The following is an 18,522-nucleotide window of genomic DNA, read 5'->3' on the forward strand; positions in this document are numbered from 1 at the left end:
CAGTGTTTGACTGACTCGCCGTGTGATTTCTGTACTATAACTCATCACTTATGCCTAATCTGTGGAATAGTCCATTTGCAAAATACACACTCTGTGAGTAAACAATATGAACTCTGCCCAAGCCGAAGAATGAGGCTGTGTTTTTAGAGCTGACAGAGAACCAATCACCTGCAGAGAGGGTTTTGTCTGAGGTTGGCCCTGTGATGACAGCAACACCACTGAAAAATTGGACTAGACAACTGGATTATTGCTTTCTCTGTATAAATTTAGTAATGGACCAGACTTTTTACATTGAGATGTCTGGTTGTTTAACGTTATTTAGTATAGTCTAAATAGTGGAATTTTTCATCTAAGTTATAATGAATTTGAAAGGTCGCTTGGCAGTTTCAATAATTCTTAAAACAAATTGTGTTAAATAAAGTTTGGAATAACATAGTGCGCTAATTGAATTTTATCCCTATAACTGGCTGATTATTAATATTTGCTGTACTTTCCACTTAAATTATCTATAAGAATATTGAGAAGAAGAAAGAAGTAGATATAAAAAGGTAGCATTATAAAGAAAATTTCCATGAGGAGTAACATAAATAAAGCTCAAAAAACATGGAAAACAGGGAGTGGAGGCTAAAATGCCTAGTATTTACCAGCTCTTCTTCCATCACGTGTATGTTTTACTGACATGATCCTGTTAAAACTTGCCTGATTTAAGTTGATAATTTAATTCCCAGCTTCATCTATTTATATGTATATTTACCTACAACTACTTATTTGTAAATTTAATTGCATATTTAGTAATTATATATAACTCTTTTTAGACTTGAGACTACTTCAATATTAAAACTATGAAAACGGACAGTTAAATATTATAAAGAGGCCAATATTAATTGAAAGGGAAGAAACATTTTAGCAATTACCCAAAATGTTAATTACTACAGTGGATTACTTTATTCGGCTTTGAGCTTTTCATAAGCCAAAACAAATAATAACAAAGTAATATTTCAAGTTGAATGACTTTTCTGAGCACGATCTCACGTAGAACAAGAAAGAGCTTTGGTACCACAGTAGACCACATTTTAAAATGATGATTTTGCAAGACATATAGCAACATTCTTCTGATGGTTGCTTCTCCTACTGCCATTCTTCCAAATCTGAGGGTGCAACGTTCAATGATAATATTCCACACAAAAGCTTTCATTGAATTAAGTACTTTAATATAGATTTACTACTTATGGAAAAACCTAAATTAATGACGGTGAAGCTTAAGTAAATCTAGAGGAATGGACCGTTAACTCGCCTTCTAGACCATCTTTCTCAACTATTAAGCAAGTTGCATCATCCTTTGGCAAATGCCCAGTTTCTACTTCACAGATGAATTCTCTGGTGAGTCCCTGAGGTGCTATCATTCTGTCCTACTGATTAAAGAGAACTTCTTGTGTCTTAAATGCCAAATATGCCTGTGAAAGAGTTGATATTTTGTTATAAAAATTTAGGAGACTAACCTATGACATCATACCCACTAAGTACTCAGGCCAATACCCAGCTCATATTCCAAAGTATGTACCATGAGGTGTGAAAGAATTCATTTAGGTCTAAAATGTCTTAAAAGACTGATGTTACATAGCTCTACACACTGATAAAAGCACTTTTGTCTGGCCCCTCCAATGATCTAAATTTTTTTTTTTTTTTTGCGGTACGCGGGCCTCTCACTGTTGTGGCCTCTCCCGTTGCGGAGCACAGGCTCCGGACGCCCAGGCTCAGCGGCCGTGGCTCACAGGCCCAGCCGCTCCGCGGCCTGTGGGATCTTCCCGGACCGGGGCACGAACCCGTGTCCCCTGCATCGGCAGGCGGACTCTCAACCACTGCGCCACCAGGGAAGCCCCCAATGATCTAAATTTGAATATATTCAATTTTTTGTAATTCTACAAGAATGAATTGGCTATAAGATGTTCCCTCTCCGATAGCTACATAATTTGATCTTTGAATGGGCTTATTTACTTGTGTTCATAGGAACACACCAATTTAGATTAGCAGGGCTTCCTGAATCTTACCAAAGAGAACGATTAAATATGAAAAAATTGAAGATAAAGCTACGGATATAAAACATTGAAACAATTATCTCTTTTATCAAGAAAATTTACACTTCTTTAGTTTCTACTGTGGAAGCTCTATGGTGTCAAAATATGGACCCTAGAGTGTTGAGTTGCTTGTCATACTGTTGAATCGTAGAGGGGAGAGGGGGAAGGAATTTTCATGGCCAGTGTTCTCCAATATTCATGCTTATTGCTGCAATCTGCCAACTGAATTTTTATATACTGAAATTGTTGATCTGCAGTAATACCCTCCTGTCTTAGCCCACGTTCCCTAGAAAACAGAGCAAAGAGGTTATTTGCTAACACTCTACTGGGGTTGGAGGTGTTAAAATCTCAGGGGAGTAAGAGTGAGGGAGAACGAGAACTGATACAGGGAAGCAGAGAGAATGCAGTAATGCATTCTTGAGCTGACCAGCTAACCACAACTAACCAGCCATACAGCTAGTTGCTAGATTGTGTTGGATGCCCCTGGAGAGGCTATATGCATCCTGGAACAGCACCTCCTGGGGAGCAACGAGGAACACTTTATCTGCTGGTTTCCTCCCACCTCCTATCTCTTATTGGTTACAGGGTGTTAATTTCTTCATACTTCCTGCTGATATTAACCAGCTCTTCCAGGTGACCCCTGGGGAAGCCAGAGCCAGCTTGGGTCCAGCCTGCCGAGTGTCCAGGCACTGCAGTCTCTCCATTTGCATCAGCATGTGGTTTCCTTAGACAGTGGTAGTGGTGATAAGAGCCAGCTTTCGTAAGCACAGTAATGGTGCAAAAGCCATTTCTGGGGCCACTGTACTTAAGAAGCAAGGCAAGTCGCTAAGACTTGGAGAGAAGGGGGTTCAGTGTGGGCTGGAGTACTGGTCCTGATACAAGGAAAATTCCCCAAAGCACAGACCTCTGTATTGTGTATGGTAATTTATGCATATGAATGTGTAGACCTAAATAGCATGTGAGTATGTAGACAACACATATTTAAACATATAATGGTGCATTTTTGACATGCACAGTAATTTGACTGCATGTGCTATTGTTTGCAAAAATAATCCCAGTGGAGATTGACATATACACACTGCTATATTTAAAATAGATAACCAACAAGGACATACTGTATACACAGGGAGCTCTGCTCAATAATCTGTAATAACCTAAATGGGAAAAAAATTTGTAAAAGAATAGATACATGTATGTGTATAACTGAATCTCTTAGCTGTACACCTAAAACCAACACAACATTGTTCATCAACTATACTCCAACATAAAATAAAAATTAAAAAAAATAATCCCAGTTGAAGCTTATGCTTGGCCACATTATTTACAGAAAATGGGATCCAGCAGAGTCAGTAAGAGCACAGACACTCAAATAGACCAGCTGTGTTTGCATCCCAGCTCCACCATATGGCTGTATGATCTTAAGCCTCAATTCTCCTATCTATAAAATGGGACTAATTAAGGTCTCTATTGCATAGGACTGTGATGAGGATTAAATTAGTTAATGTATATAATCCACTCAGAACATTGCCTATCACATAACAAATTCTGTAAGTATTTGCTATTATCATTACATTTAATCAATTTCACTTCCTTACTGAAATCAAGTCAGAGAAGCCCAATGAGAGGAAATCTTTTATCATAATGAGCACAGAACCTCCCAAGGCAGGACACCTGAGTTCTCATCTGGGTGCTAACCAGGTGACCTTCAGCAAGTCACATTTAATTACCCTGTACCTCAGCCTTTTCATCTTTGAACTGAAAGCTTTGAACTGGATGTTCTCAGGGGGTAATATCCACCTTTAAACCTGTCTGATTTGCTGTTTTTGAGAAAGTTCATTTTTCAGGGCAATTTCGTAACTCTTCTAAGTGCATAAGTACCAATCAGAAGCTTGCAAATGTTCGTTACTTCTGATCTTTTGTGAAGGGGTGAAAAAGAAAATAAACTCCATGCTTTTTTAGTATAGGAATGTCACAATGAAAATGATTTGTAGAAAATAATGTCTAGCTTCTGCCCATGTATCTCTACCTTTTCCTCATTTGGTATTTAAAATATCACACAATCATACATAATACAGTTAGATGAAGAAAAAAAAGTGTTGAGGGATGAAAAGCATTTAGGGACACAAAATAGAGCCTTCCAAGAATGTGATTAATCCAGAAACCCATGCCACAGAGTCTTGCTAATTTGCTGCAGGTTGTCAGTACTAGTGATTCCGAGGTTTCTAGGAGTCTACATAAAATCGTATAAATGTAAAAGTTTCCTATATCAATAGAATACTGAGACAGTCTTCCTGCTTGGGAGAAACAACAATTCCTGAAGGATTTTTCCCTTTGTAACCTTGGAATAATTTAAAGACTAAACTACAGGTTGAAGGTATAGTGTTATATTTAAGAACCTTCAGCAATTCAAGCGGAATTTGGAGTGCGGCAGGGCGAGGAACGCTACTTTTAAAAAGGTCCTTTAAAAAGTACTTTCAAGGTGCTGTTTCCCTGAATAAGATACTTTTAAAAAGATCTGTCTCCAATTTGCTTAGAAAAGCTAATCTGCAGTATATTTGAAATGAAAGAATTTTTTTCTTTCCACATAATCCATCATTTTATTGCCTGAAAACTTTCTAGTTTCACTTTTAAAGTTTTACTTTTTTATGTCGTGATAAACTTTCCAAGGAAAGATTAAATTATATACCCAGAAGCAGTTTTCAAAGGGGACAAGAAAGTACAAAAAGAAATAACATTAAAGATGTTCTGAAGAGAGGGCTTCCAACAAAGAAATTCAAAAGAGTGGTCAACCTGATCCCTCTTTATGAAATACGATTTTCCTGCCTCTAGATCAGAGTGTGTTTTTTTGCTCACTATTTTTTCTTCAAATGTTTCATATCATCTCCCCCAAAACATTATTATTGAAATTTAGATGTTACATAAGGAAAATTAGCGTGATCTTTGCTCAGGGAGTTTACTTTGTAAAGAAGGCAATTTGATATCCTGTGTTTCTTGGTCCTCCTGAGGTCTGTCCATCATGAGTGATTTCAGTTACTGAAGAGGATACTGGGACCTTGGAATCTATCGTGCAGGTTGTTCTGTCAGATCTTTGCGCTGGTCTCCCTACTTTTGGAGCACAAATGGCGAAGGGTTTCTGTATTTGTTTTTCCTCAAGAATATATGGCATGCTGCCATCTTCCATCTTCTTTGGATTTCCTGATGACTATCTTTATATGTTGTATTGCGTCAATAGAAGAATCATTCTTTCTAACTCCTTTGCCTCTTTAGTTGATGAAAATAATAGCACAGTTCCTTAAGACAGTAATTTCTTATCAGTTTTACTGGACAGCTCTTTCACGAAGGGAGTTGGTTAAGCTAGGACGTAAAAGTTCCAGAAATAGCTCTGGCAACGGGAGGAAAGTCAAAGATTGTTGGGTCTAAAAGGAAGAATCAAATGTTGCTCCCTAATTTTAAACAGCACCTGAAGAGCAGACGAAAGGGTCTTCTTTCAGTTTTCCTGAAACTCTGTTGTAATGACAATATAGTTTTGTGTGTCTGTGTGGTTTTGTTTTCGTTTTGTTTTTGACTTCACAGGAAGAGGTTTAAACATGAAGGCAAACCTTTGAGATGTTAGCATGGCTACGTATAAAGCAAAGCTGCCTTTTTTTTTTTTTTTTCTTTTTTCTGCTTCCATTTAGGCCTATCACATAATTTAAGAAAAAATAAAAATTTACCCACAGGAGCTCTAACTATAGTGTGAAAAAAACCCTGATCAATTTTGTTTTCGCAGCGCGATATTATCAAAGATTTAAGAGACAAATTTGCCAGCCTCGGCGAGAACTCTCTGGTAACAGCATAAATGTCTGTGTTGGTTGCTTTTGATTTAAAGGTTTCTTTTTTCATTTGTTTGATCCCATTTCTTTTACCCCCTCCTTTTAGTTTATGTTCTTTTTCATATTCTGTAACTAGCAAGCCTTCATTTTTTAAACCTCTTCCATCTTCCAGTGTCTATTTTCCGTACTTTGGATGGAAAGTTTATGGCAGCAAAGCTGTCACTCTGGCTACCTCTGCTGCAGCTCTTCCTGCTCTTAGGTCATATATGTTTTGGCCGTTGTGTTTATGGACATGATACTAATTGACTGTTTCATGTCCCATTGACTAAGCTTCTCTACCACGCCATTTGATGGACGCGCTGTCATAGTGCTCTATGCAACTTTCATTCTGCAACTTATACTGCTTGGTTCCGTCTCAATTCTCCAGCAAACTGGATAGCTCAAGTGAATGATCCTACCAGTCTTGAACTTGCTGTGCCTTTATATTTTATTTTGATTTCCTTCTGTATGTGTTCAGTGGTAGTTTAAGTGGAAAAGAACAAACTCTAGCCATTGCTCTAGCAGTACCATGCAGTATCGTTTATTACCACCAGAGAATACAAAATATAAAGGCACATTGCTTCTTTTATTCTTTGGGAGGGGACTGGGGAGATCTGTTATCATATGTCCACTACTTAGTTGAAGCCTACCTTTTTATCCATATCAGCTTTCAATTTTGCTTAAACTCCAACACGTCCTCAGTTAATGTTTTTCTGTCATTCAGTGATGACTTACAACTCGAGCCATTTGCTGAGCAGTATCAAGTTATGACCATGACTTGGGAGATGATTAAACACGTGACAAACTGATGCACGAATGTATCATTCAGAAAGTGCAAGTTTCAGTGATGAAGTGTACAGTACTTCAAAAGTATGATACAGGCTTTGGACTAATCCAGTCATGACAATTGAGAAAATTCATCCTGATAAATCAGTACCAAAAGTCTATCACAAGAAATATGAAGGGAAAAACCAAGAGTTAACTATGTTAACATCTGTTGGATAGCATTGTTGGTGTTGAAATGGTCCATAATGTTGTCATAGAGCCCATACATGAAGAGATGACTGAACATGTGGTTTATAGAAAGCTGCTCTGCTTAGTGATAGCTGCAACATAAATGGTTGGGATTTGTGTTCAGGAAAAAGAAATGGAAAAGCAAAAGCTTCTGTACCAACAAGCCAGGCTCCACGACCGCGGTGCAGCTGAGATGGTGCTGCAGACCATCAGTGCCAGCAAAGGTGAGGCTCCTGGCTCTACCTCGGAAGGGCCGATCCTGTAGATTTCCCCTTTACTCCTAGGAGCGCTCTTACGTAAAGTCTACCGATTTATTTAGTCCCTGAATTTCTTGTTCGTGACTAGGTCAGGTGACTTGACAAATGCCGCCTCTCTTACAAAGTTCAATGTTGATTTTTCTTTTTTAATCAGAATCTTACTAAAAGATTTTTTATTGCTGTTCGTTAAGTTTTGGAAATTATATCGGGACACAACTCTACCAAACTGATTATGTGAATCAGAGGTGGGCAAATGTTTTCTGATAGAGGCCAGATAGTAAATATGTTCGGCTTTGTGAGCCATTGGGGCCTCTGTGGCATCTCTTCAACTCCGCCAGAGTGGCATGAAAGTAGCTAGAGACAATACGTGAATAAATGGTGTGGCCATGTTCCAATAAAACTTTATTTACGAAAACAGGTGCCAAGCTGGACTCGGCCCTCGGGGCCCTTGATATAAATGTTTAGATTTTTTAAGTGAGTCATTTTTAGTAATTCAAGTACTGTTGCATTTTTCAGTAGCCAGCCAGTGCAAGCTGATTTTTCTTACATTGGTAATACCTTCTTTGTGAAAACTAGTAATTTTAATTTTAATGGAATGAAAAAGTAATGGTGGTTATTAAGCACCCCTCTCCAAATATAGGGATTATTTCATTTCTAAGATAAGTGGAGGCGACTAATGTAAAAATAAAACATAATATGCTAAATTATAGACAACTGGTTGGATTTGAAATTTTGTTATTATTATTCAAATAACTTAAAATTGTGACTAGTCACCCTAATAAAGCAAGGCTGTAAACGTATTAAGATAAAAGTGATGAAATGGAGATTTTAAAAGTTGTTCAACCATACTGTTCTTGAGGGAGGAGGGAGAATATTTTAAGTAGCTCATATTCATTTCAGTATTATTTTAATACACATGATTTGTTTTGAATTTTAATAATTTTAGGTGTCAGTATTTCAAAAGCAATTGTTTCTTCCTGTTCGTTTTCTCTGTGTTCTCATATAGTTTCAATCATAGACATATTACACAGAACTTAGTAAAAACATTGATGGCAAAATATGCGTTATGACTCTTAATTTTGTTGTTGTTGTTGTTATATGAGTCAGTCTGTCCCTCTCCACCATGACATAGGTTTGTAGGAGGTGAATAATGACTTCAAAAGTGCACATTTTGAGATAGAATTGGTTAATGTAGCAGGTGAAGTGATAGAAGGATCACAATAGTTTGTATTTTTAAGGTGAAACTGGACCCATGGTGGCTGCTACTTTGAAACTCGGAATTGCTATCTTAAATGGCGGGAACTCTACAGTACAGCAGGTATGTCATTGAGCCTTTCACATAATGTGCTTTTCGAAGAGATGGACCGTATAGTCATCCTGTTGAACTATTTTAGTCATCCTAAAAGAACGATTAGTTGTACGTTAGTTGTACCTTTTTGTTTTCATTTTCTATGTAAAGTGTGCCTTTATTTTATGGTCATCTTGTCCCGGTATCCAAATATCTCCCAGGTAGCACAATAAACACCCCTTCTAGGTAGCACAACAAATAATAACGCTGTTTAGAAGTCTGAAGTCATGTCATACGGTGTCATCATTTGCAATGCTGCATTTCATGTGAATAAGTTGGCGTAAAGCAGCTGGTTTGTTTTAATAGTGAAAAATAAATACCCTTACCTAGGGAGCCTAGTTTGGTAACATGTTTTATAGTGTTATATCTCCTAAAAATTGACTCTTAAGATTTTGTTGTATATTTGGTACAAAGCTGGCTTCTAGGTTAATGTGTAAACAGAATGCATTGTTAAGAATTTTTCTAGTTGTAATTCTTTCTATTCTCCTAAGATATGAGAAAATCACTTCCCAACCAAGTTCTGTAATGATGTTCTGTTTAAAAGTTAGACATTATCTGGACGGGGATTTTGCTAACTTCAACCAGTTATGACAAAGGATGCAATCTCCATATCCAACTGAAGGCCAAGGTCTGTTGAGCTTGTTAGAATAAGAGTATTTGAGAGACTTTCTGCAGATCACAGATGCTGGAGAGGGTGTGGAGAAAAGGGAACCCTCCTATACTGTTGGTGGGAATGTAAGTTGGCATAACCACTATGGAGAACAGAATGGAGGTTCCTCAGAAAACTAAAAATAGAACTACCATATGACCCAGCAATCCCACTCCTGGGAATATACCCAGACAAAACTATAATTCAAAAAGATACATGCATCCCTGTGTTCATAGCACCACTATTCACAATAGCCAAGACATGGAAGCAGCCTAAATGTCCGTCAACAGATGAATGGATAACGAAGATGTGGCACATATATAAAATGGAATATTACTCAGCCATAAAAAAGAATGAAATAATGCCATTTGCAGCAACATGGATGGACTTAGAGATTATCATACTGAGTGAAGTAAGTCAGAAAGAGAAAGACAAATACCATATGGTATCACTTATATTTGGAATCTAAAATAGGACACAAATGAACCTATCTATGAAACAGAAACAGACTCATAGACATGGAGAATAGACTTGTGGTTGCCAAGGGGGAAGGGGTGGGTGGGGAAGGGAAGGACTGGGAGTTTGGGGTTAGCAGATGCAAACTGTTATCTGTAGATGGATGAGCAACAAGGTCCTACTGTACAGCACAGGGAACTATATTCAGTATCCTGTGATAATGGAAAAGAATATGAAAAAAGAATACACACACACACATACACACACACACACACACACACACACACACACACATATACACATATACTGAGTCCCTTTGCTGTATAGCAGAAATTAACACAACATTGTAAAGCAACTATACTTCACTAAAGAAAAAAAGAGTATTTGAGTGACTTAAAAAAGGACTGTCACAGGTATGTACTGCATACCTCTGGGGATAACATTCACACGGCCAACAGTGTGGCTCTGAGCTCAGAAAAAATCCTTATGCTCATTGGAGAACAACAAACCACAACATAATATAAGCATCAGATTGTGTTATTCTAAAACTATAATGTCTCTTATTTTTGTATCTTGGCTTCTGTATGAGAAAGCACGGTTGAACAGGGAACTAGTAACTGTTTATTTCTTGGGTAAGTTTTAGTCAAGCAGGTAAAGGGCTACCCTCATTGAAGGAAAGGAAGGCAAATGAGAACTTCAGAATGTTTGACTTCAAGTTGCTGTGAACCTCAGAATCACTACAGGGGCACAAAGCTAGGAATAGGCTCCTAGAAACCTTTGAGTCTAAGAAAAGAAAAGCAGAGAAAATTTGAAGGTTTCTTTTGGGTTAGTAAAGGTTGTTGCGGAGCACAGGCTCTGGACGCGCAGCCTCAGCGGCCATGGCTCACGGGCCCAGCCACTCCGCGGCACGTGGGATCTTCCCGGACCAGGGCACGAACCCGTGTCCCCTGCATCGGCAGGCGGACTCTCAACCACTGCGCCACCAGGGAAGCCCCATCAAATTGTATATTTTTTTCTGTAAATATAATCACTACATGTTAGTACTGGAAGAGAACGTAGACATAACCTAAGCGAGGGTTGTTAGCTTTTTATTGCCTCTGACAGTTCGTTGAAATCTCTGGCCTCCTCTCGGTGTAATGTTTATAAGTGCACAAATTAAAATTACATAGATTGAAAAGGAAGCCAAGTATATTGAAATGTGTTTATCAAAATATTATAAAATAGGTTTTCGATAAAGTAATATGTTTCTTTATGAACTCATTAAATAAAAGATCTAGTACTTGGTCTAATAATTTTTGAGAAGAAAAGACGTGTCTAAATATTTTTAAATATCTACAACAGCTGTAATGTGATATGAAAATACGTGAAATCTTTATTGGTGACAAAATCGTAGCTACTACTAACCCTCTTAGTGTTTGTTGCTTAGATTACTGGTTGAAAGGAATGCTAAATTTCAGTTAGAAGTTAGTAAAAATAAAGGTGAATTTTCTCCCATCCAATTTACAGATTTTCTTTTTTGATTTCCATAGTAAATGACTACATGACTTTTTTTAAAAAAGGAAAAATAAAGAAAACCAACCTGATCTCGCCACAATACTTATAAATAAATAATTTCCCTTGACTTATGTATTGCTTCAAAAGACCTTAATTGTATAGTGTATATATTCAGAAATCCATGGAGACAAAAGGAACCTTGAGAGACCATGTAATAAATGTACTCATCGTCTGTACAGATCTTTTCTTTTTTCTTTAAACCTTCAGATATATATTCCACCACCCCCCTTTGACCCTGTAACCCACATTCATTTTGTTTTAAAAGGCCAATGATTAATAAGCGCTTCATGTTTTATTAGACCAATAAGTTATCACACACCCACCCCAAAATGGCTGTGCGTTTTTGTGTGTCTGTGTGTATCTGTGCGTGTGTAGGTGTATGCATATATGTGTGTATATATATATATACACACACAAATATATATACACTGTGTATGTGTATACAGCCTTCACATATTTAGTTTTATATTACCTTTAACTCTCTGATTTCTGGAAAAAGAGTACTACCAATATTTTGACTGCTTAGCTGAGCCCTATCTAGATAGCTCTGATAATAGGAATTAATCCCTTCTATTTAAGATTCAGAGAAGAGCAGTATCTTTATTTTCTTAAAACCTTTGGTGTGCCTCTGTCATCTTATCATCTTGTACGTAATTTTTTTTTTAATTGGGGTATCGTTGCTTTACAATGTTGTGTTAGTTTCTGCTGTACAATGAAATGAATCAACTATATGTATACATAGATCCCCTCCCTCTTGGACCTCCCCACCCCCCATCCCACCCCCTAGGTCACACCGAGCTGAGCTCCCGGTGCTATACAGCAGGTTTCCACCAGCTGTCCATTTTACACATGGCAGTGCTGGTACGTCAATCCCAATCTCCCGGTTCTCCCCCCTGCCCCGCCCTGCCTCGTGTCCACATGTCTATTCTCTACGTCTTCCTCTCTATTCCTGCCCTGCACATAGTACTTCTTATTTGAAACCTCCAGCACACTGTATCTACATTCAGAGTAGCTGCTTCATCATGGCATGTAACAACATACTAACAAGCAGAGCCGTGCATTGCTTGAGCATTTTTTACATTTGTGTTTAACCAAAATGTTGACCACAGAATCTGGACATCATTCTGAGAAAAGAGGAGAAAAATTAATAGTCGCATGATTCCCACCAGTCCTTGGGTTTAGAGACCATGGTAATGGAAACTGAATTTCTGTCTGTAACATTAGCATATAGTAATCAGAGCTCTCGGATTGGAATGCTGTTTAAGGAAGTCACTTTTGTAATGAAACCTGTGAATAGCGGACAGGTGGGCCTTCTTCCCGGTAAACTTGAGCTAAGTATCTGAATCTCCAGATACTTACAGAGTGACATGAAGAGAATTAAGAGTATGATTTCCCCCTGATATTCCTGCTGCCTATGGTGTTTTATAAAGCAGCTCCCTTGTTCCAAGCCATGTATATGTCCTGCTGCACTTAGAAATGTGCAAGTCTCTTGCCGTGACGTGCTTATCACTATTTTGTGGTCAAGGTGACGTCCGTCATGTTTGTATGCACTGGATATTTTTTATCTCTATTTCAGAATCAAAGGATGTTTTTATTTCTTATTTAACAAAAAACGAGCTTTGTGTTCAGTGACCCTGTGGTTTCTCTATCTGCTGTAGAAAATGCTGGACTATCTCAAGGAGAAAAAGGATGTGGGCTTCTTTCAGAGCCTTGCTGGCCTGATGCAGTCATGCAGGTAAGCACATGCTTCATGCAGGTAAGCACATGCTTTTCTCGCTTTGGTTCCACTCAGTGGTTGTACCTTTTAAAGTACGTGTTACTTTGTAAGTACATTACGGACAGCACATACACAGAAGAATTTTTAATGATTAAACACACTTTTAAGTGGGACAAAAGTGTGGAAGTGTCTTATGTTCTATCTTGCTGTTAGGTGTTAGTAATGTTTTAATTACTAATTGTTCCACATTAATAATGTCTTAAAATAGTCTACCCTGCGCTTAAATAGGAACCTTGGAGAATCAATGTGTATTCTGCTTACTTGGGAATGAGTAGTGTATGATTTTTAAAAGACAAAAAACAAAATTCTTTTTCATTTTATCTGGGAGCCGTTAGACCAGTTCTCATCTGCCCTAAATGAATGAGCCTTAACCATGATCGTCATGACCATGTTCATCATTTTCTGTTTTTTACAGTCTTTGAAATCGTTCAGACAGCATTTGACTGAGGAACCTGCCACATACTTAATGTTATTATTCCAACTGGAAAAACATGATCATTCTAATTATATTTCAGTATGTCTGCTAACTTTGTAATGTTCTCCCAAAGTTGAAACCCATCAATGCCATATGCTTGACTTTCACATGGATCATTTCAGTGTGGACCCTGGAGAGAAACTAGTCTGGTACTAGGAAAATATGGTTGGTAGGCATTGAGTCAGTGTATGTTTTCAGTACCTGATAACATTTGGTTCACGTTTCACGATACACAGTTTTTAGACATTTGCTCTCCTGAAGAAAGAAAACGTTCTGTTAGGCCTCTAAATGTTTTCTTCCCTGTTATTGCAGTGTCCTTGACCTAAACGCATTTGAGCGACAAAACAAAGCTGAAGGACTTGGGATGGTGACCGAGGAAGGATCAGGTATTGATCACTTAAATTAAAAGCATCACGTGTCCCCACTTCTTCCCTGAAATTACAGAGAGATACAAGGTTATCTTTAAATAGACACAATGCTTATGTGACTCATTTAAAAGTTCATAGTTAGACACCCATGCAGGTCACACCCAAAACCCAATCTTCCATGTTGCTCATTGATTCCTTTTTATTCCAGATCTGCTGTCAGTGGTCTTTCCCCTAGTTGGGTAGTAAGTAAATATCCCTTATTAGAGAATTATCTATAAAATTCGAAACCACATGGATGAGCCACATTAGAAAATGTTTGACTTTCTGTGGCCACTTTAGCAAACTGTCAGGCTTTCAAATTCTTCTGTCTCCTTAGGTTAGTGATGCTTTCAGATCCTTCAGTCCACCACTAGTCTTACTATCTCCTCCCTTTTAGCCCAGTTATCCTTCTATCTCATATATCCATGTCTTTGCAAGTCCAAATTGTTTCATGAAATAAAGAGTAATTTTTGTGTTTAAATAACTCTGATCACTTAATTTACATGTGCATGAAAATAATGACTCACCGATTCTTAGAGCTTTTCTCTCTATAAATAGATGTATGAACTAGAAAATTTAGCACACAGTGCATTTAAAGCAGAAATAACTATTGTTGCACATCCGTTTTGGTATTTCTTAAGAAGAAAGTATCTTCACTATTTTTGGTTTTGATTTGTTTTTATTCTTTTGCGTTTGATTTTTAAATTAATTTAGTTTGAGTCAGGCCCTGTGTGTTTATCTGTTTCTGTTTGTTTGGTCTGGTTTGGAGTTGTCATCTTATCAATGTATTAGTTTTGGAACATTGGGTCTTCTATAAAACTAATCTTATTGCAAAAAATAAATTTTCTCCCCTCTGCCATTTGTAGTCTGCTTGCCTTTCTGAAATATTTTAGAATTAACTAATCTCTCTAATTATCTCTGTATATTTTTGTTCTCACAATAGGAAAAAAATTAGCTGCATTTTTCTTCCGGTATTTTAAAGATTATCATTTATACATATGCTAACACTGCTGCTTCTGTATATATCACCTGTGTGATTTTATTTTCTGCTTGGCATTTGAACGTATAGGTTCAGTAATCAAGTATTCGTCACACGGTTATTTAATTGGGTTAGCTACCTTCAAGAAAAATCACCAGCAGAATTCTGAACTTACTTAGGTTTTTTGAAAATGGACATCAAGCCGCATGTCTTCATTACTAACCTTTGTGTCGACAGTTAACAACACCTGGCCTTGAGGGGCCCATCTGGAGAACTCAGAGCCATGACAAATCCCAGCTCCCATTAACTGCATGCCTCTAATGTCTCACAGAAGTCCTGGGCATTTTCCAGCTGGAAAGTGCCTAAAAATGAGTCAGTTCTCTATCCAAAGTCTGACTTCCCTGTCATGGAATTAGAAATCAATTTCATTTTCCCCTGCAGTTTTTAGCTGATGTACCAGAGGCTCTGAACACAATTCCATTCATCATTCTGAATCACTCGTTACATCAGCTCCCCACGAAGAAATAGTGACCACCCAGGTTTATTTTACTGGGCCTCCTAGCCACTGTCAACCAGATACAGATGAGAATAACATTTGTGAGTCCCAAATCAGAAATAACTGATGAGAGTGACCATCCTAATGTGAGAATTAGTTCTGTCTCTCAATGTGAGGTTGGCTTGATTAGTTTACTCTTTTTAAAGACACACACAAAAATAATTGCCCAAATTGATTAACACGTTTTCTATTTTATTTCCTTACAAACAGCAAAGCAAAAACAAACTCTCAACTTCTTTCTTTTTCCCCATTTCCTTTTCTTTCGACTACCGTCAATGTACTATTCTCCCTTCCTCAGTCATCACTCATGAGCGTGGTAATTATTAAAAATGAACTGCCTTTTCTTCATTTGCTCCTTTATTTGTTGTTAGCTTTGTGTCCAGTCTTGATAGTAACAGTTTTTGTGCATTCTTTCCTTTTATAGACCCTTTTAACAAGTAGATTGTTTACTTCCCATCATTATGCATCCTTTTCCTTTTAAAACTTATATATCAAGCTTTCCTTTTTTTTTTTTCTCATCCTATGAGGATGTGCAGCTATTAACATATTAGACCTGAAGGGGCAACAAGCATTTAAATGATGGTTTTAGATTTGTTTGGTTCTGTTCTTTCATTTAAAAAAAGTTCTGGTGGACCCAGTGTTTGCAGCTGTTGTGTAAATGAATGAATGTGTGCAAGAGTCTCCCTGTGGCATTTCTGTCTTGGACATACTGTGGCTTTATGGCTGTACCAAGTGGTGCACGGGAAAATCAGTGCCGATCCAGTGTGTGCTATGAATGGCTGAGTCTCATCTTAGCCATTGGGCTCTGCTACTTCCCTTCCAAGTATTGAGAGATCTGTAGAGTTTTTCTCTATTCTTTGAAAATATCACACATTAAAAACCTTCTACCATAAAAACAAATTTTCATTCTTGAGACCGAATTTAAAGAACTGTAGAAACAGTAGCAAATGTTCACTCTTCAAGCTAGGATAATAACAAAGATGGCACTGGTGTTGCAAAGTAGTCTCTAAAAGACATGACATACGATGGTAATAAAGAAGGGATGAGATTTTTTGAATGGTACCTAGTATGTCAACAGGGCTTCAGAGATTAAGTTGTGCTCTCTGAATACACACCGTTGCCTTCACCAAAATATCTTTCAGGAGAATATGCAGTGACCACTCATTCGCTGTAATGAATGGTACACTATTTCCCAGATTGAGAACACCTATACTGACTCTATCTTTTGGCATACTTTTAAAATTTCTGTTACACGACCATTCTTTTAAGCTTCTGCAACTATTAAGAGTTTGTACTCTCAAAGGAGAAAGGACATGGGGCATCCCTGTTGAAAAACAGAAAAGGCTGAAAAATCTAAATCTGTTAGTGATATCCTTGCTTCAGAGCTTAAGGCTTGTGCAGTATAGGCTCAGGACTGAGAAAATAATCTGATAGATCTAAATCTGCATCCTAACCAATTATCTTTATTAAGCTCAGTCTCTTCCCGATGATGATAAAAGGACCATAAATTATATTGCCATGGAAAATGTATAACTTGAATACATGAACTTTTTCATACCCACAACTTTCCCATGAGGTATTTTTCCTATTTTATAAATAAGGAGAGTGAGGGAGAGAAAGATAACATGGCTTGTCCAGGGTCACACAGCGAAGTGGCAGGGTCAAGGCTGAAATGCAGGCATTCTTCCTGTCTTTAATTTGCCCATTCCACATGCCTTCTCCCTTCCCCCCATCCTTCAGTAGTCTTTGGGGGGCTTATTTTGTGTCCAGCATGTTGGCTTAGGTAGAATTGTTGGTCCCTTAATGTAATGTCTCCTTTCAAAGACACCCATCTATTGCCGATTTTTGCATCCACCGTTGAAGTTTTAATATCACTTTTAAGCTTTTTATGGTTACACATGACATTCTTCATCTGGTGTTGAGATACCATTAGGGAATATGTGCTTCTTTAAGCTTTGTATACAGCTGTCCCTCTGTATCCATGAGGGCTTGGTTCCAGGACCCTCCCCTTCCTCCCCCCTCCCCCAGCAGATATCATAATCCACAGATGCTCAAGTCCCTGATACAAAGTGGCATAGCACGGCCATACCTCTGTATCTGCAGATACAGAAGGACCACTGTATCTGGATCTCAGACTAATTGTTCATATTCTTTTCTCTACACTGGTACTGTCCTGTAGCCCTATCCCACCTTACTAAATTTCCCGCATTTCTACAAAAGCCTGGACCCTCCCCCTTGTTTGTTTGGTTTTTTTAGAAAAAAGATTCTTAAGCAAATGTGTTTAGATTTGTCACGTGCTCAGTGTTGTCCTCTCTGTATATTTTTTAGTCCTATGTGTTTTCTTTTAACATAGAGTGAAGTTCAAAACCAAAAACCTATATAAATCTTTGAAATTTCATTCCATCCTTGGATTTCTAATTTGTTTTTCCTCAGTACCGTTTAACCTCATTAGTAATTCATGATGAGCTTGAAAGTGCAATTTTCCTTCTTTCAAACGTCTTCTTGGAATATAGTCGAAGATACTGCATTTGATTTTTGATCATTTTGCAGGGATCCTTGACTTCGTAAGCAAGATGAAATTGCGAAGCTGATCTGATTCCTCAGAAATTGTTTGATTTTCTAAACTGTTATATAAAACATTAATACAAGTTAAGCTTCTCAAATTTCCACCTGTAACTGATAAAGTGTTGCATTGAGGTTCTTGCCGATATATATCTAGTGACCTCATGAAGTTTATGTGAAGTTGAAGATAAAAGGATTCCGTTTAATTAATTAATGAAAGGGATAATTAAAGCAATCTTTAAATATTGGCTACCCTAATTTTTCGTTAGTGTTTTTAGTGCTTAATTATTTTTTGGCTCTCTCCTGCCCCAGATTTTCAAAGTACTTTCCCAGGTATAATCCAGTGCTAACATCTGGGTTCTGACTATATTTCTCTGCAGTTCCTATGGGTAAACTTTCTCTTCAAGAAAAAGCCTGTAGTTCATGGCACTAAATAGATTGTTTTTTAACATCCTTGCAGTTTTTAAACTTTGAAGCAGTCATTTAAATTTGAGTGGCTATTACGTGCTAGACACTGTCCTAGGCACTGGCGTTCTATAGGAGTCCAGTATCGTGTAGACAG

General features: G+C 37.7%; 1 protein-coding gene across 1 annotated transcript in view; it reads left to right on the plus strand.

Moving 5' to 3' along the window:
* Window positions 1–18,522, plus strand: part of RYR2 (ryanodine receptor 2) — a 509,874-nt gene that overhangs the window by 426,085 nt on the left and 65,267 nt on the right. Inside the window, exons 82-85 of the mRNA XM_027091861.1 lie at window positions 7,065–7,164; window positions 8,436–8,515; window positions 12,863–12,939; window positions 13,769–13,842. Of these exons, the coding sequence (XP_026947662.1) occupies window positions 7,065–7,164; window positions 8,436–8,515; window positions 12,863–12,939; window positions 13,769–13,842 (331 nt within the window). The remainder of the gene's footprint in view (window positions 1–7,064; window positions 7,165–8,435; window positions 8,516–12,862; window positions 12,940–13,768; window positions 13,843–18,522) is intronic.

This window comes from Aethalodelphis obliquidens, unplaced genomic scaffold, assembly GCF_003676395.1.
Source record: "Aethalodelphis obliquidens isolate GAN/ISIS:26980383/991018 unplaced genomic scaffold, ASM367639v1 scaffold73, whole genome shotgun sequence".
NCBI lineage: Eukaryota > Metazoa > Chordata > Mammalia > Artiodactyla > Delphinidae > Aethalodelphis > Aethalodelphis obliquidens.